This window comes from Papaver somniferum, unplaced genomic scaffold, assembly GCF_003573695.1.
Source record: "Papaver somniferum cultivar HN1 unplaced genomic scaffold, ASM357369v1 unplaced-scaffold_99, whole genome shotgun sequence".
NCBI classification, from domain to species: Eukaryota; Viridiplantae; Streptophyta; class Magnoliopsida; order Ranunculales; family Papaveraceae; genus Papaver; species Papaver somniferum.
The window spans coordinates 9,670,163-9,693,264 of record NW_020653081.1 but is presented as its reverse complement, the minus strand read 5'-3'; the positions used below and the strand labels follow the sequence as shown (position 1 = coordinate 9,693,264).

At 41.9% G+C, this 23,102-nt stretch overlaps 1 protein-coding gene and 2 long non-coding RNA genes across 3 annotated transcripts; 1 reads left to right on the top strand and 2 right to left on the bottom strand.

Annotated features, from left to right (window-relative positions):
- Positions 1-717: 717 nt before the first annotated feature.
- LOC113346214 lies at positions 718-2,076 on the bottom strand. Its single transcript, XR_003358450.1, has 3 exons — positions 1,951-2,076; positions 1,756-1,809; positions 718-1,164 (listed from the first exon to the last, which is right to left on the bottom strand). It is a non-coding gene; the product is annotated as an uncharacterized LOC113346214 (long non-coding RNA).
- A 2,650-nt stretch (positions 2,077-4,726) lies between these two features.
- LOC113346329 lies at positions 4,727-6,189 on the top strand. The gene is made up of 5 exons (XR_003358485.1): positions 4,727-4,839; positions 5,324-5,380; positions 5,508-5,603; positions 5,720-5,801; positions 6,010-6,189. It is a non-coding gene; the product is annotated as an uncharacterized LOC113346329 (long non-coding RNA).
- A 304-nt stretch (positions 6,190-6,493) lies between these two features.
- Positions 6,494-7,225, bottom strand: LOC113346408 (putative F-box protein At3g24580). Its single transcript, XM_026589936.1, has one exon. It carries the CDS (start codon positions 7,223-7,225, stop codon positions 6,494-6,496), a length of 732 nt encoding a protein of 243 aa, XP_026445721.1.
- Positions 7,226-23,102: the final 15,877 nt, after the last annotated feature.

Below are 23,102 nucleotides of genomic sequence, written 5' to 3'. Positions count from 1 at the left end.
TTTAAATATGCTTTTTAAAAGTATCATCTAACTCTTTATTTTAACCACAAGAGAAGATCTGATCTTCTTCAGATTATTCTATCTGTGAATTAGTTCTCAAAAGATAGCCACAAATACTTCAAGGCTTAGGTCATCACCAATAATATGAGGGGACTCTAGCAAGCTAGACCAATATTCATCGAGTGACAATTTGTTGGCAAACAAACTTTTTGTGTAATATTTTGCTTTTACACGTTTTGACACCTATCAACCAACAAGCAATTCCAATCAATGCTGGGGTGTTCCATTATGATTAAGAAGGGGATTTGATCTTTCTTTTTTATGATCGAACTTTATAACGTCAGGTTGAGTTAGGGAATCTTAAAACTAACTTCTTAACTTATCCTAAAATATTTTAGCTTTCTTAAAGTTTATTTACAATGACTATATATATATATGCAGTACCGATCATTTAAGTAAAATTTGAAAATGACTTGTTCTTATTATAAAAACTGATATATGCCACATTCTGTACATGTACGATCCACGTTTCTTATTTAGCCAGTCGACTAGTCATAACTAAGGCTGCACATGGTCCGATACGGTCCGGTTCTCTTATGGAACGGTCCCTGTACCTGGTGTTGACCGATACTAAAATTTGAAGACCGGTACCAGTACTTGTACCTGGTGTTGTACCGGTACAAGTCCGGTACCAGGTTTTTTTACCTGAAAACAACATTTCCATAAGTTCAATGTTCAACATTACATACTTTAAGTTCAACAGTTCCATAAGTTCATTTTGTTACAAAATACTAAAAAGTAAAACCAACATTTCCATAAGCCTGTCTCAACGAAAAGAAACGAAATGCAATCATCTTGCAAACAAAAAGGATGTCTGCAGTGATGACATTCATCATGGTTTCACTAATCTTTCTTCTTGTTAGGATTTCTTGGACAACTGTTCAAATGCTTTCGTAATCCAGTAGTGCTATTTACGTTAATGTGAGCAGAATATTTGCGCTTGCAGTGATGATATTGAGCATGAGTTTCACTAATCCTTGTCATTTCCAACCAAACATTAGATCTCACTTTGCCGTGCTTCTTTTTGTTATCACCAACTTCAACCGCTTCAGCTGTACTTGTTGGGGTTGCATTTGTAGTCGGAGTTGCATTTGATGTGGTCATCTAACAAACATAAAACACAAACACAATGTTAGACTGAGATAATGCAATTTAAGGAAAAACACTAACCGTTGAAAAGCAAGAACATACAGTAAGTCAGTAACTTAATTAGTTATGCACCTGTAGTTTGAAACAAGATTAAAAGGGTTTTGAAGCATACATAGATTATACCACTTGAAAATATTGGATCTCAGAAACAGCTAACAACTTGAAAACACTAGACCTCGAAAACAGAAACACTAGACAATCATACAGACACAGGGAGACTCAATCTAGGGATGAACATAAACCCTAATTTCTATGAAATCAAAATTAAACCTCAAACAAAGTCTAACTAAAAATTTACGGAAGACCCATCTTTAATCTATCAACATAAAACAATTTCAAGAAAAGAAATCCCAAAATAACATGCTTCAATTTGTTTCTTAAACTAACCTAAAATCACTTCATAAATGACCAAAACCAAAATATCTCCGTCTAATCAAACCAATAAGTTAATAGAGCAGAACCCATAAGATAGATTGCTCAAACAATCAGTAAATCAATCCATAAGCGTTACAAATCGAACAAGAATAAGAAGAAGAAGTAAAGTACCGGTGATAGATTGATACAAAGACGATGAAGAAATTGGTAGCCTCAGCACTTCTCCTACATGAATATAAACACAATTTCTAGGGTTAGTTGATTAATCAAGCGATACTGTTAAAAATAAAATCGTTTTCAATTTCTAGGGTTTGGTTTAAAAACAGAAACAAAAAGGAAATCGAAAAGATTAGAGAATCGATTTACCTTTTGTGTAGTAAGACTTGATGATGATGGATTGGAACAGAAGTTGAACTTGAAGAAGTGAATCTAATGTGTGCAGCTGTTTTTCTTTCATTAGAGAGAAAAGAAGAAGACGAGTGAGAGAATGAGAAACTGATACTCGATACTCTCTACTCTCTAATTCTCTATGGATAAGACTAGGGCTGTCAATGGGTACCCGTTACCCAGAACCGGACCCGAGAGAATAGGGTCCGGTTCCGGGTCCCAAAATTGGACCAATTAACAAGTTAGGACCCGACGGGTAATTATTCGATTGGACCTGAATCTAAACGGGTCCGAACGGGTAATACCCGATGGGTACCCGCGGGTAACGGGTACCTGGTTATTCATTCTTTTATCCCTCTTTTTAGCAAAATTACAAGTATTTTGCTAGTTTGGTTTTGAATTTTTTCTCATTTTTCATTTCTTCTTACATTTAATCTTTATTTAGTACATTAATAAAGAAATAATACCAAATTTTTATAGAAATACGTTTGATTCAAGCAAAAAAAAGGGAAAGACATCAAAATTTTGAACTTTTATGTGTGTTTTCTTAATACCCAACGGGTACCCGGAACCGATGGGTACCCGGGGTTTTAAACGGGTCCGGTTCTGGGTCCACTAATTTAGGAACCGGACCCGGAACCGCTAGTAACCGGACCCGACTTTTATAAATAGGGTCCGGGTTCGGATCCATTGATACCCGGGAGGACCCGGACTCGTTGACAGCCCTAGATAAGACCTATGATTGATGGCTGGGATTAACTAATCTGGACGGCTTACCGTAACCGTTTCTTATGATCCGGTACAAGCCGGTACCTCCCCAAGAAGTGGTCCCTGTCCCTGGTGTTATCCCGGTTCTGATATGCATTCTCGGTCCCCGTACCGCCCAGACCGGTTCTGGTCCGATTTTTTCGGTTCCAGGTCGGTACAGGGACTTCTAACCGGTTCTTGTGCAGCCTTAGTCATAACTTATAGTGTCATGTAACCCTTAGACGAGGAGTAACACCATGCTATTATATATATATATATATATATATATATATATATATACAGGCTAAACAGCAGCATGCCAGTACTCCTCAAATTTATATATGGATTCTACAGAAGATGTTGGATATACTCCTCAGAAGGCTTAGGACATGCATTTTCCCTTGTAACTTGTTTTTTTTTATTGATCGGCTTTCCCTTGTAACTTGTTGTCACCGACTTGCTATAGAATCTCTAAGGAAAAGTACCAATACTAGAGAAATCTCCATGTAAAAGTACTCGAATTCATCGATGCACGCCGGAATATAGGATAACATAAAGCTTTGATGAAACGTAAATAAAATAAGGTTATAAGAGAAAGTCTTATGGTGGAATCCAACCTATTCCAAATGTGGAAAATTCATGGGATGTCAAGTCTAGTGGCTTTCAAGTTGGGATTTTCCACAGAAAATCCAAGCAAGGTTCCATGGTTTGGTGGAAGGGTCCGTGGAATCCATCTAAACGCTAATAAGAATAACGTTAAATGCAATTAAGAATTGCGCTTTTTTTTATCTGTAGATTTAAAATGAGTTGTTGAAATCTAAGCATTTTTTTAGCTCTATTCCTTACGTTTTTTTAACTACATTAAAAATAGCGTTTCTACTATTCCACCATTACATTTGCGATTCTATCCACAATTCCAAATGCTGAGGTGGCGTGGAAGATGGAAGATGGATGGATTCCACAATAAGACTTGCTCTAACTAATTTGTTGTCAAATTTGTTTATAGGATTTTCCGAAACTATCTTTACGGTAAAGGTGGTTGCGAAACACGTAAAGACACGCGAACATCCACTAGAGACTATACTAAATAATAGTAAACTATGTGAAATCCATAAATTGGCTTTAGTTGTGGTTTTTGAGCAAAAATTACAATGGTAAAACTGAGATCGAGCCTGATCAGACACTGAAACTTTTTATCACAATCAGGAACATTTTGAAAGATTCGTTAAATAGGTTAGCTTGTTTGATTGCAAACAAACAACTCAAAATAAATATTTCTTTATGATTACCTCTTATCATTATGTCAAAAAACCACTACTTTAATAACACATCTGATAAGGCCTTGATTCTATGAAAATTATAACCAATCAACTAAACATACAAAAAAAATCTAATCTCATGCAGTTAAAAGCTATAGCACAAGCCAAAATCATACATGGGTGAGATGCAAAGACGAAGGCCGGTCATCGCTGATGAGAAGCCTGGCTTTAAACCGGCACGAAAGTAGCCAAGAATGTTCCGATATTGTAGCCAAATGACGTGGTACCATTTATTTATTTGCTTGAACAGGCAACAAACTGTGCGAGAATGTTGCGACATCGTAGCCGAGGTCCGGAAGAGTTTGATCTGAGGGCTTCATGGTGTCGTCGACTTGTCTCATATAGCATTCTTTCCTTTTTCTATCGTAATTAAGGGTGCACAGGAACCGAGCCGGAACCGGTGGAACCGTACCTGGTTTTGGACCGAACCGAGGTACAAGGTACAGGTACCGGTCCAAAAAATAGGAACCGAGGTCTTGGAGGTACAGGTACACGGTCCAATACAGGTATCGTGCCGTACCGGACCGAAAGTCCCGAAAAATATATACCGTTAGATTTGGGAGATAAGGATCAGTATTAGCCATTAGATTAAAGGGGTATATAAACTAAGGATTAGGCTTAGGGTTTCAGTTCCTACTTCCCTTCCTTTTTTTTTTCTCGTCTCCTCTCTCTGAGAAGGAGAACTCTCTGTTAACTAACCCTAACCCTTCGTTTCTTCATCAAGGACCAAGGTTGTTGCTTTCTTCATCAAGGATTCAAGGTTGTAGAACAGTAGAAGACCTTCAAGTGGATTTATCTTCAGGTATAACATCTCCTTTCTCCCTCATATTCGTCTTCCACATCTCTTCTTCTCTCTGTCCCATCTTCTTCTTTATAGATTCAAAAGAAGAGACGGATCTTAACTGATAAAATAAGAACTATTCTGAAATTTAAATTTTGGATTTAACTTTAAAGAAAATAAAATCATTAGGGTTGATTGCATTCACTAATTAGGGTTTCAGAAGGGATTTTCTATTCTGTAACTTCTGTTTAAAATGTTATCAACAGCATAAACTTTGATTTGGTTGCTGCTTGTTTTTTTTTTCCAAACCTTATGTGGCTGTTGTTTCACATGAATCTTGATGGATAATAGTGTTTTTGTTTGATTTGTGTATGAGAAGATGAAACTGAAAAATAGGACACTATTAGCTATGATGGATAATAGGTTTCATAAGTAAACCCAGGGACACTATTACACAAATTTTCAATTGATGGATAATAGTGTTTTTGTCTGATTTGTGTTTTAGGGATTTCAACCCTAGTCAATTTCATCTCTAATCACCACCACCAGGTCTACCACGAAGGTAATTGCGATTTCTACCTATTTACTAGTTGATTTTATGTTTTATTTACGAGTTTAATTACAAAATCGGTTATGGAATTTTGACAATTTTGTTGTTAACCAACTCAATTTTGGTTTTATGTTGACAGAATTATCGATCTTGATAGAAAACGACCAGTTAGTGTGTGATTTTGGAAGCAGAAGCTCATCTGACTATCTAATTAGTACTAGAGTACTCGATTGAGGTATCTGAACTCTTAATTGCCATAGATTGGTTGTTTCTGAACTCTTAATAACCCTAGATTGAATGAGAATTATAATGTTTCCAAATGGCTTGTAATTTTAGTTGTTTTCTTTTCAGGAAATCCAATTTCCACTGCGAGGATACCAGTGCACACATCGATTTATGCCACCAAGTTGTGATTCATAAGTGCTTCCCTTAGGTAGGTTGAACTGTTTCAGTACATGGGTTTCTTTATGCAAATATTACTTACTACTGTAGTACTTTGGTTGCCTGAATTTCTTTCGGTATACACGAGTCTAATTTAGTTTATACTTGAGCCTTTATCTCTAATAGTACGTTCTTGAGATTTGTTGGTGGGATTTAGATATTTCGTTTACACGAATTTTCTCGTTTCATTTTCTACACAGGTATGCTATCCACTACCACTAACCAGTTCATATCTTATACTCCATTGACAACAATATCCTGATATTTCCAGTAGACTGAAGTTTTTGAAAGAATCCAAGATTAAGAAAGAATAAGGGAGTTTGGAGGGTTCTACAGTTCTACTTATCTTATGTTTTGGTTTCTATTTTCTTTCAGTCACACGTTACTACATCTTTTTTAATATTTTCAAGACATTGTTTGCTTGGTTTTCTAGTAATATTGCTACTTAGTAGTTGTTGCTTTGAATGAGAATTTGAGATATTGAAAAACAGGTAAACAACAGGTGCTTTGATTTCTGTCTGAAATGGAACCGGAACCGGTAACGACCGGTACCGACCTGTGCCGAATGGAACCGGAACCGAAGTACTCGGTACCGGGACCGGTCCAAAATTTTGGAACCGTCAGGTGAGAGGTACAGGTACTCGGCCTCGGCAAGAACCGAGCCGAACCGTACCGTGTGCACCCTTAATCGTAATAATAAAGATATTCCAACTCTACATGGTGTCGACGAAAGGGTTTGAGGATTATCATGTTTGTACCATTGATAGCTTCGAAAGCTAAATATGAATCTTCATCCAAAGTATAAGGCATCTTTATTATCTCTTGAATCCACTTATTGCCGTCATCATTACCGTCATCATTATGAATCCACAAGGTGACTTTGTCGCTTTCTCTGTCTAGTACAGAGATATGGCCATCAACTTCTACCAACTTAGGACCGGATTTGCCTATGAGATTAGGGAGTAAGATGACTTTACTAAACTTCTCACGACCAACATCGAATCCCACTATGAATAGATGATCAATCATGGGTTTAGAATAACCTATCCAATATATAAAACCACTCACGTATACAGATCGTACCCCAGTAACAACCATGTAAAATGGCCCTTCGTCCATCCTTCTCCATGTATTTGAACCTACTGTCAAAACCTCACAAATAGTTTCTTCACTCATAACATCTTGCTCAACTTCTCTGATGATAGAATAAACACAGACGACTTTGTGTTCCTTGGTGGGCCTGTGAAACCCGAATCCAAAATCACATTCGCAGCAAACGACTTTTTCATCATATGCGAGTTTTCCTGAGGTTGTTTGGATCCACGAAGTTTTTTCTCCGGTAGTAGGATTGCAGATGAGAACAGAACCCAAGGAGTTATTGACAAAACAGAGCAAACCATTTATAGGTTTTAGCATTGCACCTACATCATTGTCAATAGGAAGAATAATATCTGTGAACACTCAAATCACGAAGGCATCCGAATGCTCACAACCAATCATCGTAATCTAGAGTGATTTGTGATGATGATATCTTAGTGTTGATTCGTTGGCTCAAAACCTTCGGGTTTATCACAGCCTCATCTAACAACTCCATGCGGGGCGCTTGCGCACGGGATATAGGTAAAAACAAAGAAAACAATACATACAAGTAAAGATCCATGGGGTTAGGCAAATATAAAGTGCTGAAATATAAACAAGACCGAGGTTTACGTGGTTCAGCACTAAGGCCTACGTCCACGGGATTTGTTGTTTCACTATGTTCTTCACGGTTACAAGAGTAGTCGAATGACTTTTGGGTTTACATGTATTTTCTCTTCTAAAAGATTAACTTAAACTCGAAATCTCTCTCTCCTTCCCTTCCTGATTTTTCCGATCCCCCTTCCTCTTGGTGGAGAGGGGGTATTTATAGGGTTAGAGTGTGGGACCCATCTCTGAAGGCCGTTGGAACCTTATCTTCTAGTGTCTTGTGTCCATCACGCAGAGGTCTGCGTTTGCCACTTGATCACGCAGAGACATCCTCGCTCGTCCCACGGGTTGATCGACACGTATACTGCTCAGAGTGTTTAATGAGGGTAGTTGAGATGCCTGCTCGTGTCAGACAAGTGTCTTCTGCCCCTGTCACGTCCGTGTCAGCTAACTTTCTCTCCACCGTTGATCTTAGCTTCTTTTGGGGATGAGATAAAGTAACTCCTTGGGGTTTATTTGGTGTTCCGTAGTGCATCGTATTTTGATGTCTTGGCCTGCATGCTTTCCACGTATCTTTCTATATACACGTGTCTGATGGTGAGCTATATGTATACACAATTTTCCCCTTTTCTTCGGGATTGAATGTTTAATGGGTGCATTGAAGAAAACAGTCGTTGCATATTCTTCTATCTCTCCTAATAACTTTTCCTAGATACTTGGGCACGTCTTTTATTTGTGCATTAACTTCTCATGTAACGTGCACGTTTCCCATTCCTCCATTAATTTCCTTCTCTTTCTTTCGGGTATATTAAGGAGAGAAAGAAAATTAATTTCATTCTTCCTAAACATTCTCTCGGTTTTTATTCTTCGTTCTTCAGCCCTTAAATTCTCTGTCAGTCTTCATTCTTCCGCCCTTAAATTCTCTGTCAGTCTTCATTCTTCAGCCCTTAAATTCTCTCCACCTTAGCATTAATCACGCTTGCCTCCTCTTTATTTATGATTTGTTCTTTCTGCTGCTGTTTTTGCTGGTAAGTTTTTCTTTTCTTTGTTTCCACGGTTTTACGCTATGTTGATTTGTAAATTTTCTGCTACTGTTGTTCCTTGTTTGTGATGAAGAACTTCTTTTAATGCTTGCATGCTAGTTTTCCCCTATTCTTCGTCTTAAATCAAAGAGGCCATTGTTTTCTTGTATTGATTGAGCTTTTCAGGGTAGGGATTTTATGGAATTTCGAGCATGTATGCTAATTTTAGGGTTTCTGCGTTATCGTGTGTGGATTGTTATTTATGTGGTTTTTTGATCGTTGGTAATGTCTTTGTTTGTTTTTGACTTGTTTATGATTAATCTTTTCGCATCCATGTCTGACCGTCCGCGGCTTCCTTATCAGACTCCTGGTTCTGGTCTATCGAGATCTCCTCCGCGTAGAGAGTATCAAGATGATGTTCGTAGAAGTCGAGTTTCTTCTGGGGCGAAGGCCTCATCTTCTAGGGAAGAGGTTCCTTCGACAAATCCTTCTGGGGCTCGAAAAGTCTTCGATCGCGCGGTGTCTCGTCCTCGTGATGACGTTAGGAGTACGCAGGCACCGACTCGTGCTGTCGCTTTTGATGTTCCTCCTCTACGTTCTGTAGTGCCCGAGCATCATCTGCCGCCCCCTCCTACAACTTCTTTTAAAGGGAAGAATACGAAAGGTGGTGTTCCGAGGGCTGAATCTTCAAAAAATCCTTCTTTGAAGAGAAAGGCTTCCGAGGCGTTCATTGGTTCATCCGGTACCGCCGAGGAGGATGAGGCTTCCCCATTGATACGCAGCGTTTCGGTCAGCAAGAAAAAAGTAACGTTCAAGCATATTGATCTCGAAATTTTCAAGGAAAAGCATGAGCTTCAAGCCTTCGAGGTTCGTTTCTATGCCCCTGAGGATGATATTACTTATGAGCTTATCTCAAAGTATGAGTTCGATGAATTTCATTTGTTGACTACGGTTGGAGCGTTCAAAGCTGGTCTTATGCTGCCGTTGTACAAGTCAGGTGATTCCTTCAACTATGATGTGCTTGCTAGTCGTGAAGGCTCTTCCACCAATACTCACAGCCGTTCTGTATCGCAACTATCAGGGACTTATCTCCGTGCCCTGAGGGAGTGCTATCTGCGGAGTAAGGGGGAGACGACAATGACTTGTTACGTTCCCAATCCCGCGGAGAAGGAATGGTATACTCCTGAGAATTTCAATAACTCCTTCGGTGATTACGTCAATAGTAGGAACCGTAAGCCGTGGAGTGTCAGCCTTCGGAATCTCGCTGCTCCTCGGGGCGAAATTCGTCTGTTAAATGAGGTCAGCGATGCCAAGATGAAGTATGTTCCCGGCACGGAGGGGTCTAGTCATCGGAAACTTTTCCCGGCCCGCGAGAGGATCAAGCGCGACCATGACTACGAGTGGCACGCTACCGTTATCGAAGTTGTTGGTCCATGGGCGTACGGTTGGATCCCTGGTCCACGCGGTTGGCGTCTTACTGAGAGTAGCAAGCCACGTGAATCTCCTCCTGCTCGTTATGGAGATTTCTGTCCCTGGCGTTTAAACTTCGCAGGTATGAATTTTCCTTATGCCCTTGACGTCGTTGAGGGAGACGAGGAGGAAGGTTCTGGTGCTATACTTCCACCGAGGAGTGCCTCGACTGCTCAGGTACGCGGATTCTAGCTGCGCTTCTCCTTCTTTAGAAATTCAACTGTTCGGGAAAAATAATTCTTTTTGTGGTGTTGGTTTTCAGGTGTCGAAGAAGAAAAAGATTAAGCCGAAGCAGTCTTCTACCATTGTGATGGGTGAGGCTGAGGCCCATAAAGAAGTTACAAGTCCGGTGAACGAAGAGTTTGCGGAGGATGAGGATATTACAGATGGGGAGGAACGTACTGGTACTTCCCCTATCAATGTCGAAGAAGAGGTATGTGTGGGTCATGATGGTGATGAAGGGAGAAACAACGCCGTGGTAGCTGATGACGGTGTTATTGGTGATATTTCTGTCCCTGTTGGGGATGCCTCGGATACTCTCCCCACCCTTTCTTAAGAGTTTTCTTTTGACCGGATGTATTCCACAGGGGAGTTCTTGGATGATGCCCTCGATTTTCCTGAGGATTTCTGTCTACTTTCTCCCAATGATGATTGGGATGTGCTCGGGGGTGCTGGTAACGGAGACGCTGCTGTTCAAGATGGTGGCGCGGAGGAGCATGGTGCGCATGTTGGTGCCGACATTTGTGCTGAAGGGGCCGTGTCAGAAAAGGGGAAGTCGGTGATTGATTCGCCTGCTGCGGATCTTCCTCATTCGCCGACATCTGAGGGTGAGGAAGCCATAATGGATTGGCTCAAGGAAAAGAATATGCTATTTGTCCCTCATCCCGCACCTGTTGTTGCTGGTGAAAAGGATTCTGATGCGTATACCCGTCGTATGATGGAAATGTCTTCCAAGGCGCGGGTGTCTGAGGCCTGGGGAAGAAATTTGAGTGTTCCCGAAGCTACCCTTGTGTCGGAGGCTCCTACTTCCGTTGCAGATATGATGGTCATAGCCGACGGGTATCAAAATGGCTTTCCTCAGCAGCGTGTCTTGGAGATAAATTTTCGTACATACTTCTACGTGACGATCCAATTCTTCGGTGAAATAATGTTTTTCGTCTTGATGTGTAGATGATGAGGAGTGAGCATTGTAACCACGTGTTGTATCAGTTCTTCAAAGCGAAATCTCTGAAGCTCGAGGCTAAGCTTCGTCACAGATAAAAGGAATTATCTGCGGCTGAGGTGGAAATAGAAGAGCTGAAGAAAAGCCTCAAGGAGAAAGAAAATCTGGGTGAAGCGGAGGCCGGTCTTCGTTCAGAGCTTGTTGTTGTTCGCGCTGAGTTAGAGCAAACTCGCGGCCAAGTTTCAGCTTTCACAGGTTTGGTTCTTTTTTTTTTCCCTCGCAGTGTGTCGTCATTCCTCTATTTCTTAGTTGTTTTGTCTGAGTCTCCCCACCCTATCTCCAGTGGGTGGCGTCCCCGAGCTGATATGGCTTCGAAACGAAAGAGCACGGCAAAAATCTCGTATTAAAGATCTTGTTGAGAAAATTAAGAGTGAAGCCAAGAAATGGGATGCTCGGGCTGAGGTATGGCGCGCAAGGCATGTTCAGATGGTCGACATGCAAAATCTGTATAACCATGACCGTGCTTTATTTAGTGGTACGCTGTGTGGACACGTGATAGTTGCGGGAATCCCGTGAGCGTACTTCCTTGTTGGAGTCTAGGATCATCTTCTGGAAGAAGAATTACAGAAGGCTCGGTCCATTCCTTTTCCAGGAGTAAGGACAGTATGCTATGTCTTGCCAGAGAAAGAGACGATGCCCGTGCCGAAGTCTGTGCTCTTAGCAATGCCCTTGCCGCGTCCCACGCTGAAGTAGCTCGTCAGGCTGAGTCTGAGAGAATCTTGAAGTGTGTATGTACGACTTAGCAAAGGGGTATCAGAGATAAATAAAGAAGTCGACCACCTTCGTCACATGGATTCGATGAAGCAGGTAGAATTAGATGCCTGTCAATTTACTCTCACCAACCTTCAACTAGACTATAAGAAATTATCGCGGAATATGAAACATCTTGATGAAGCGCGAGATGCGGTTGTTAATGAGTATGAAGGGCTTCGGCTTGTGTCGAAGGTATAACCCTATTCATCGAGTGTGAGTGTCTTTTCTGTGCTAACTCCTGGTGTTGTCTTTTTCATAGCTCGAGGGACAAACTCGCGTTGCGAATGAAAAATTGGAAAAGGCTCAATCGTTTTCCTTAACGCAAAAGGAAGAACAGACCAACCATTTAAGAGTTTAGCGGCACACACGCGAGGAGGCCGTTGGTGCTGCTTCTAGAGAAGTGAATCGTCTATCTTCGTTGTTATTCCCAGGCCCAACAGCGGACGGACAGTTATTAAGCACAAGGCTCGGTGTCAATTGGCTGAGGAGACGAACAAGATGCTGGAGAGATAGAACTTGGCCTAAAGAACGAGCATGGTCTTGTGAAAACTATCCTCGTCGTCCAGTTCCTGCTTCCTGCCTGCTCCTCGGGACCCTCATCTGGTGGGAGCGTCCCTTCAAGTCTTCGGAACAATCCTGCTGATGGGGCGGCATATCTAGGTAGAGACCGCCATCATTATCCTTCCCTTTTTGTAATCATGTAACAAGAATATTTTTTGCTAGTATCATGTAAAAGGAATATTTTTGATGTGTATCCTTGAATTGGCCTTTCACTTTTTGTCATCATCCTTTATGAAATGGATCCTTTTCTTGATATACCTGCAATGTTGGTTTGTTTTTATTTTAAGCATTGTAAAAAAAAAAGTTTTTAAGTGTTTGGGTGCGATACTGAAGGAGGTACCTTCGTGATCGTCTTGAGACCTGTCACCCCGCTGGCGAATCCTGGGCCAGAGGATTCCCAGACGGTGGGGGCCGAGGCAACGTTCTAGGATATGGGTTAAAATATTTACACACCCATTCCGTCGACCCGTTGCCTTAAGATTGGTTGGGTATCTCTTTCTGCTGGGTGCCTTCCCCCTGGTCTTACACTTATGGACACTGATGGGGGAGCCCTGAGAGATTGTAGATTAACTACTTTCCCCAATATTGTCGATAGTTCGTGACTTGATAATTTGAAAGCTTGTTTGATTGATAGGTTGAGGCCTGCAATTCCTCTTCCAGAGATAGAAACATGTGGAGCGGTCAGGCTCCCTTCTTCTTCTGGTACACTCCAAGCAGATTCAAGTCTGCGTTGCTCCTATGGGAAGTATGGTTTGAGCCACTTAGCATTCCAAGGATGCCGGAGGACCTCGCCTTTTAGATTACGAAGGTAGTAGGAACCGTTACCCGCAACACGTGTATTATAAAAGGTCCTCCCCACGTAGGTGCTAATTTTCCCCATTCTTTTCTTGCTGATACCGTGGGATTGTTCTCAACACATACTGCCCTCTACAAAATTCCGAGCTTTACCTTTTTGTTGTACTCCCTTGCTAGTCTTCGTTGATAATTTTCCATCTTTTGTAATGCTGCTTCCCTTCTTCCTTCCAAGTCGTCCAACCTTTCTAACATCATATGTGTGAGGTTTTTCTCCCAAGCTTCGGTCTTCGTGGTTGGCATGAGGATTTCCGTAGGATGACTGCTTCAGCTCCATAAGTTAGAAGAAACGGGGATTCCCCGGTGGCGGATCTTCGCGTTGTCCTGTATGCCCATAACACATTGTGCAGTTGTTCGCACCATCTCCCTTTATGCTCGTCTAATTTTTTTTGAGTATAAGGGCGAGGGTCTTGTTGGTAGCTTCCGCTTGTCCGTTGCTTTGAGGGTATATGGGGGTGGACTTGTTCTTTCTTATTGAAAGTATCGAAGAGCATGTCTATATTTTTCCCCTGTAATTGCTTGCCATTATCAGATACAATTTCAGCGGGTATACCGAATCTGCAAATGATGTTCTGGAATATGAAAGTAAACACATCCACGTCTCTGATCCTGGCCAAGGCCTTAGCCTCCACCCATTTACTGAAGTAGTCCGTGGCTACTATCAAAAATCGTCTTTTCCCTGATCCTTCGATGAAAGGCCCGACGATGTCTACGCCCCATTTTGCAAATGGCCACGGGCTATCGACGGAGTTTAACATTGTTGCCGGCGCGTGGATCTTTTTGGCGAAGCGCTGACATTCTTCACACCGTCGGGACATCCTCGCGGCATCCTGTATCATTGTCGGCCAGTAATATCCTTGCGTTTTTGCTTTGTCAGCTAGTGATCTCATGCCGCTATGATTCCCCGCGTCACCATAATGGATATCATTTAGAATTCGATGCCCCTCTTTCCGGGACAAGCAACGTAGTAATGGTCCAAGGAAGGATTTCTTGTACAGGACCCCATCCCGAAGATCATATCTTCCTACTTTGGAGAGTATCTTCCTAGCTTGTTTCTGATCCGCAGGTAAGCTTCCTTTTCGAGAAAGGCATGGATCATCACTCTCCAGTCATCTTCGTTGCTGAAGTCTTCGTCTTGATTTGCTCTTGACAGGATATCTTCTTCGTCAAAGTCGTTATGGATGTCTTCTCCTACCTGGTCTTCGATATTTTCTTCCACTGTATCTTGATTGGTAGCGAAGGAGAATTGAGATGCAATCGAAGGCTCGTATACCCTTGCTATTTTAATAGCTTCGACTTTTTATCCCTCAGCATGGATGATATATATGCTAGGGCATCCGCGTGCCTGAGGTCCCTTCTGCATAAGTGCCGGAACTTAATGTTCGGGATTTGTGATGCCAATGTTTGGACCAAGGCCATGTAAGCTGAGAGGGTGTCATCGTACACATTATACTCGAGCCCTATTTGCCGTATGACAAGCTGCGAATCACTTGTCAGCCTTACATCGGTTACCCCCATCTCTATTAATACGGAGGGCATGTACGACAGCTTCGTATTCAACGATGTTGTTGGTATGCTCTTTGAATTCAACCTAAGTGCCTGTATAATCCTTTCTCCGGTTGGGGTGAATGACAATGCCTATTCCTGCTCCTTCCTTATTTTTGGATCCGTCGACGAAGACTTCCCATTGTCTTTGACTCGCAGGTTCGAGGATATCCATTGGATCCTTGTTTTCTTCCTCGGCTTCTGGTATTCCCTTAATCTCTTCGTCGTTGTCAAGGGGGAGGTCTGCTAAGAAATCCGCCAGAACTTGGGACTTCCGAGAATGTTGAATTTCATGAATGATGTTGAATTGGTCCAGATGGGTGTTCCATTTGGCTATTCGGCCCACTTTTCCCGTGCTTTTGAGGACTGCTTCCAATGGTGCTTTGCATGGGACCCTGACGAGGTGAGTTAGGAAGTAGGTTCTCAGTTTTTGAGTAGCCCATACCAATGCGAGGATGAGTTGTTCAATCTTAGTATAGTTCCTTTCCGCAGAATTGAGGGTCTTGCTGACGTAATAGATAGGTTGTTCTATCTTTGTATTGGTTTTGACCAACACTGCGCTGACTGCGTCTTCTGTTGCTGCTATGTACAGTGCCAAAACCTCGTCAGGATCTGGCTTCTGCAGGATCGGGATTGAGGCTAGGTGTTCTTTGATTTTTTGGAATGCTTCCTCGCATTCAACGGTCCATTCGAACCTGCTCCCTTTTTTGAGAATATTGAAGAAATGTTTGCATTTGTCCGAGACCGGGCAATAAATCTGCCCAACGCTGCTATGGATCCATTGAGTTTCTGTACTTCCTTTAAATTCTTTGGGGACGGCATCTCTACTATGGCTTGAATCTTTGCTGGGTCTACCTCGATGCCCCTTTTTGTTACCAGATACCCGAGGAATTTCCCCGAGGTGACACCGAAAGTACATTTCTCCGGATTCACTTTCATGTGATGTTTCTCATTGCTTCGAAGATATTCCTCAGTCCTGGTGGTGATCTTTACGCAGCTTGCTTTTGACGAGCATGTCGTCAACGTAGACTTCTAAGGTTCCTCCAATCCATGGCTTGAAGATAGCATCGACCATCCTTTGGTATGTTGCCCCTGCGTTTCGAAGTCCGAAGGGCATTCTAGTGTAGCAATAAAGGCCATGTGGGGTGTAGAACGCTGTGTGTGGCTGATCTTCTTCTGCCAGGGCTACTTGGTTGTAGCCAGAATGTCCATCCATGAATGACAGTTCTTCATATCCTTCTACTGCTTCTACCAGCTGATCTATGCTCGGCAGGGGATAGCTGTCCTTTGGACATGCCTTGTTGAGATTAGTAAAGTCGATGCATATTCTAACCCCTCCATTTTTCTTAGGAACAATGACCATGTTGGAGATCCAGGTAGGTACTTGACTTCCTTGATAAATCCTGCGTCTAGTAGTTTCCGAAGTTCTGTTTCTACTGCCTCATGATACTCTGGAGCTACTTTTCGTATTTTCTGCCTGAACGGGGGCGTGCCCGGTTTGATGCGTAGCTCGTGTTGGATTACTTTTGGGTCAATCCCCGGCATATCTCCTAGCTTCCAGGCGAACACATCCGCGTATTCCTTAAGTAATTTGGTTAAGAATCTTCCCTTCCTTCGTCCATTATGGTCCCTATTTTGATCATCTTCGGGTTTTCTTCCGTTCCTATGTTGATTTCTTTTACGGGCTCCACTGGTGTGAACACAGGCTTCGGTTTCCGAGGACTGGGACGTTCTTTAATTGCTATTTAGCGTGTTTCTGTTCTTCGCTGGTTGTTGAAGTACTTGTCTCTGTGCTTAGGACATTATCATCTTTCGTCAAGCCCTTCCCTGTAGTTTCCTTGAGGAACAGGTCTATGGCCTTCTCTTTCGCGGTTTCTTTATTTTTTACTCTTCGGATTTTTCGCTGCTCTTCTTGCTCGTTGTTGATATGATCCTGAGTGGCCTGGCACTCTCTCGTAGTGACCCGATCTCCCTTGATTTCCATTACTCCCTCAGGTGTTGGAAATCTGAGATATTGGTGGTACGTTGCCGCAACTCCTTTGAGTTTATGTATCCATTTTCGTCCAATAATAGCGTTGTAGGGGGAAGGGGTGTCCACCACACTGAATCGGGTTTCAGTTTCATGGGCCCTGCGTTAACCTGCAACACGATGTCTCCCAAGGGCTTCGTGGTGCTCCATTGAATCCGTAGATGGTGTGTAATAAGAGGTCATTAACTGTTCATCATGGAGCTTCATCCGTTTGAATGCATCGTAAAATAGGACGTTTACGGAGCTTCCCCCGTCTATGAGGATCTTTTTGAGGTTACATCCAGCTACTGGTAGTGTTAGGACCAAGGGATCGTTATGGTCTTCCATATCTTCTTCGATATCCTCGGCATCGAAGATGATAGGAGATTCCATCCATTCTTCGTGCTCGTCCACCACTATCCCATCGACCTTATACAATTCGCAGCGGTCTTCGAATTGCTTCCGTAACCTCTTTCCTATCTGCGCTGTAAGTGAGGGCCCTGTGCTTGGCTTCAGAACACGAGATGGTGTTGATTGTTCGGTTTCCTTCCGGAAGTTGGACTGGTTTGGTTCGCTTGGATCTATCCTCGGTAACATCCTTTCGTACGTAATGTTTGAGCTCTCCCGCATCAATTAATTTTTGGATCATTATTTTAAGGTTCTTGCACTTTTCGGTCTGGTGTCCGTTGAAACAATGATATTCACAGTAATCTTTAGACTTCTCGGATCTCGGGGGCTGCTTTCCCTTAGACCATGGCCACTAGTTTTCCCTCCCTTTGATCTCTCGTAGGATACGAGCATAGCTAGCGTTGAGTTTCGTGTAAACTTGATCTTCGAATTTTCGGTCACCTGTTCTTCGTTCATCCCTTCGTTCCTTCCTATCTTCGTGAGGTCTCTCCACTGAGCAACTCCTTTTGGCCCCATTGGTTTGTTCGCTGAATTGGTGCGGTGAGATCTCTGCGGATATGCCCTCGGGTTTTCCCGTTGAATTTCTTCAAGTCGAGCGTGCTTTTCGATAATTATTCGAAGATCTCCCTCTGTCTTAGGCACGCTTCCATGAATTTCAACAAATAGGGGACTCATTCGGTCTAATCCCCATTTGTAGCAATTGATGCTTACCACTGGGTCCACGCTCCCTATGGCTTGGCAGATCTTGTGCCATCTGTTAGTGTACTCCCTCGTGGTTTCCTTGTAGCCAATCGCTAGTGAAAAGAGCTTATCCATTCCGGTGTTTACAGTCTTGTTGTACATGTATGTTCTTAAGAATTTCTCTGCGAGTTGGTCGTATGAGTGGATGGAGTTGGTGGCAGATTATCAAACCATGATAATGCCGATCCCTTCAGGCTTGACGGGAAGTATCTGCAGAGTACGGCGTCGTTCTGACCCCATCTAGCTAAGACACGGTTGTAGTACCGAATATGTGCAGCAGGGTCGCTGGATCCATCATAGCATTCGAACGTTGGGACAGGGCATTTCAGGAATAGGGGTGTTGGCCAAGCGATGAGTTAAGGGCGTAGAGTTAGCTTCTCTCATGACCTCTTCTAACCCCCGCCTTGTCTATTTTTTAATTGCCTGATCTCGGCCATCATCTCATCTCGTAGCTCTTCCATCGCGCGGTGGTGCCCTAAGTTCTTCTGCTCGTTTACCGTCTGATCTCCGTCGTCATAATCCGGGTCGGATACGCTACTTCCCCTAGTCGCGTCCATTAGCCGCTATGACGACTCTAGTCTCGGTTTGGCTCTGGTGCTTTGGAATTTGCTTCATCAAGTTGTTGGCTGGTCTTCGTGCTTAGAGCAATCCGCTCCTTTAAATCTTGATTTTCTCTGGCCAACAGGGCTACACATCTGCGTAAACCTGCTGGCTTCTTCAGTTCAAGCTCAGCCATCAGTCGATGTGATTGGTTGGACCCCTGATTGGGAGTCCCAGCTCGTGCCACTACGTCCATGGTGCCGCCTTCCTCTACGGTCTGCACTAAAGGTGGCATAGGTTCAGCTTCGGTTGCTGGCATTTCCAAATCGGGGTGAGTGCCCCTCTGCGGTGCTAGAGCCGCCGGTATGGTTTGATTTTGATCATTTGTTGGTGGCATTCCGAAAGTTGGAAGGTGCACGGGTTGGTATGTTCTGGATTCATCCACCCTTTCTCTTGGTTGATGAAATTGATTCATAGCGCAAGTTTTGCTAGCCTCTGCAGCCTTCGGGACTACCGCAGCCGCACCGTACTTTGTCGCCGCTGCTCTGAGAGCCGCGGCTGCAACTGAATTAGCGTTCATAAGTGAAGTGATTTCCGCAATATCTTGCCTTTGACTGGTCATTTTAGCTTTGTCTCCTTTCTGCTTGCTTCGGGTGATGACCGGGGTTGTCCTGGGTGTTTCCTTTGACAAAGCTTTGGATTTTCCTGCTTCCTGCGTCTTTTCCATCACATGTCCTTTTGTCGACAATGAAATCTCGCAGAAACTCGCCTTCTTTACTCACAATCCGTTCTTTCTGCACAAGGGAATTTCAAACAGCGAAAAACGGGAATATCCGCGTGAATCGGGTTAGTTGGCGAAATATCTTCTTCCAGGAGAGGATTAATACATACGAGTTACAATACACGGGTTAAAGTTTTATTAAAAGAGATCCTTTTAAAAATGCAAGTAGATCCTTTAAAAAACTATGAAAACCCCCCTGAGAGACAGGTTCGCACGAGATCTTAAGAAAAACGTAAATCCATGGATCAAAACAATAAATCTTATCGAAGATAAAAGGTGCGTTTTTGAATATAATAAAGTTAACAAATGATCTATACGGTCCGAGCTAATAAATCAGAGCAATCATATGCCAGTTTAAGATGAAATCACAGGACAAGATAAATCTTTTACCGGGACGAAGTCCCTGTTTCTAGCGCCAAATTGTGAACACTCAAATCACGAAGGCATCCGAATGCTCACAACCAATCATCGTAATCTAGAGTGATTTGTGATGATGATATCTTAGTGTTGATTCCTTGGCTCAAAACCTTTGGGTTTATCACAGCCTCATCAAACAACTCTATGCGGGGCGTTTGCGCACGGGATATAGGTAAAAACAAAGAAAACAATACATACAAGTAAAGATCCATGGGGTTAGGAAAATATAAAGTGCTGAAATATAAACAAGACCGAGGTCTACGTGGTTCAGCACTAAGGCCTACGTCCACGGGGTTTGTTGTTTCACTATGTTCTTCATGGTTACAAGAGTAGTCGAATGACTTTTGGGTTTACATGTATTTTCTCTTCTAAAGGATTAACTTACACTCGAAATCTCTCTCTCCTTCCCTTCCTGATTTTTCCGATCCCCCTTCCTCTTGGTGGAGAGGGGGTATTTATAGGGTTAGAGTGTGGGACCCATCTCTGAAGGCCGTTGGAACCTTATCTTCTAGTGTCTTGTGTCCATCACGCAGAGGTCTGCGTTTGCCACTTGATCACGCAGAGACATCCTCCCTCGTCCCACGAGTTGATCGACACGCATACTGCTCAGAGTGTTTAATGAGGGTAGTTGAGATGCCTGCTCGTGTCAGACAAGTGTCTTCTGCCCCTGTCACGTCCGTGTCAGCTAACTTTCTCTCCACCGTTGATCTTAGCTTCTTTTAGGGATGAGATAAAGTAACTCCTTGGGGTTTATTTGGTGTTCCGTAGTGCATCGTATTTTGATGTCTTGGCCTGCATGCTTTCCACGTATCTTTCTATATACACGTGTCTGATGGTGAGATATATGTATACACAATATCGTTGCAATTGCGATTCTGACATGCTAATAACGGGGAGTCTCCGAATGATGCCCCGTTTTGATAAAACGATAAGTTATCCTCTACCGAGAAAAAAGTCACCTTCCTTTCTTCGCACTCACGAGAAAAATCATGAACGGGAGAGATGACGAGGGTGACACTGTTAGTATCTTGAGGTGTGTTATCTGACCGTCTAAGTTGCAAATTAAGGAAGCATGAATCTTGTTGAATTATTGATCTCGTGAGAGATTTCACTGGAAGTCTGCCAACGATATCACACAAAATCTCATACCGATCATCGTTAATAACGTTGTTAATATTACAAAAATCAATATTGCATGCCTCGTTGCCTGTACCGCCTGAACCCATGGTATTAATACTCTTATTCATCACCGTAACCTTCTCTTTGTTTTGTTTTCTTTATCTCAAGTGTTTTGTAACTCTTCTCCCTTCCAGTTTATTTATAAGATCGGACTTTCTCAGAGTTGGACTGGGAATGGAAATCCTTAGTATTGAATCCGTTTCCTGTAAACTTTAGTATTGAATCCGTTTCGTAGTAAAAATGGGTCACATGCCTATAAATCATAAAGTATGGGAGTACTGGATTCCTAAATGGGGAAATTAGACTAAGGTCAAAAGAAAAAAAAAGTTATTATTATTATTGGCGGGCCCATGTTTTGATTTCAAGAAAATACCAATTAGTCCTACAAATAATATATTAGAGACAGTCTAGTCCAGTGGACCTAGTTAATTGTCTGTTTGGTCCTATTTGGTAATATAAATTATAATTTGGTCCTAAAAATTATGGTTTGGTCCTAGGGTGATGTCATGGATGATGTAATTTCACCTTGTAGTTGCAGAAATACCCTTTTGGATAAGGACCATATATGTAGTCAAAAAGTAAGAGACAATAAATCATTATCAGATTTACTTTCTCTCTCATCTTTCCAGATCTAATCTCTCTCTCTTTTTCTTTCTTCTTTTTTTTCCTCCTGTTAATGGCGTCTCCATTTCTTTTCTTCTATTTTTCTTCCTGTTACTGTAAACGATGGTGATGAAGGTGAAAAACGATTTAGATATTTAGATCGGTAGTTGTAGACGATGAACACGATGATGTTGGTCCTGTTGAATACGATTTTTTTAGGGTTTTTTTTCTTTTTTCTGCTGCTGTTGACGATGAAGATGATGAAGATATGTTGTTGCTGTTGCTGTTGACGATGAAGACGATGGTGTTAATCTTGATTTTGCTGATGATGATGAAGAAGATGAAGACGATGGTGTTAATTTTGATTTTCTTTTTTCTGCTGCTGTTGACGATGAAGAAGATGAAGATATGTTGTTGCTGCCGCTGTTGACGATGAAGACGATGATGTTAATCTTGATTTTGATGATGATGATGAAGAAGATGAAGAAGATAAAGATCTGCTACTGCTACTGCCGTTGATGATGAAGACGGTGGTGTTTTTGAAGACGAAGATGTTGCTGTTGTTATTGAAGACGACGAAGATGATGATGCTGCAGTTCATTCCAGAAATGAACTCTGCTTTTATATGGAGTTCATTCCAGAAATGAACTCTGTTTTTATATGGACTTCATTTCTGGAATGAACTCTGTTTTTTTAGGTTTTTATATGGAGTTCATTTCTGGAGTGAAGTCTGTTTGTTTAGGTTGTTATATGGACTTCATTTATGGAATGAACTCTGTTTTTTTTAGGTTTTTGTATGGAGTTCATTTCTGAAATGAAGTCTGTTTATTTAGGTTTTTATATGGAGTTCATTTCTGGAATGAAGTCTGTTTATTTAGGTTGTTATATGGAGTTCATTTCTGGAATGAAGTCTGTTTATATAGGTTGTTATATGGACTTCATTTCTGGAATGAACTGTGTTTTTTTAGGTTTTTATATGGAGTTCATTTCTGGAATGAAGTCTGTTTATTTAGGTTTTTATATGGAGTTCATTTCTGGAATGAAGTCTGTTTATTTAGGTTGTTATATGGACTTCATTTCTGGAATGAACTCTGTTTTTTTAGGTTTTTGTATGGAGTTCATTTCCGGAATGAAGTCTACTTTTTTAGGTTTTTGTACGGAGTTCATTTCTGGAATGAAGTCTGTTTTTTTATGTTTTTGTATGGAGTTTATTTTTGGAATGAAGTCTGTTTTTTTTAGGTTTATGTATGGACTTCATTTCTGGAATGAACTGCTACAATAAAATAAATAAAAATTAACACGGAAGGGTATTTTTGTCAGTCTAATATTTTTAAATAATTATGAACCAAACAGTAAAGGCGTTTGACCAAAGGACCAAACAGACATGGGCCCACCTAAAAAAGGACCAAACGATATTTTTTTCTTTTGATTTTCTGTAACACCCAAAATTATTATGGGAATGTTATCTTCACAAATATCCTTATCCATTACGTGTATACCCATCA

Coding starts and splice junctions, on each gene's coding strand:
- LOC113346408 (XM_026589936.1), bottom strand. CDS start 7,225: ATGCTAAAACCTATAAATGGTTTGCTCTGTTTTGTCAATAACTCCTTG.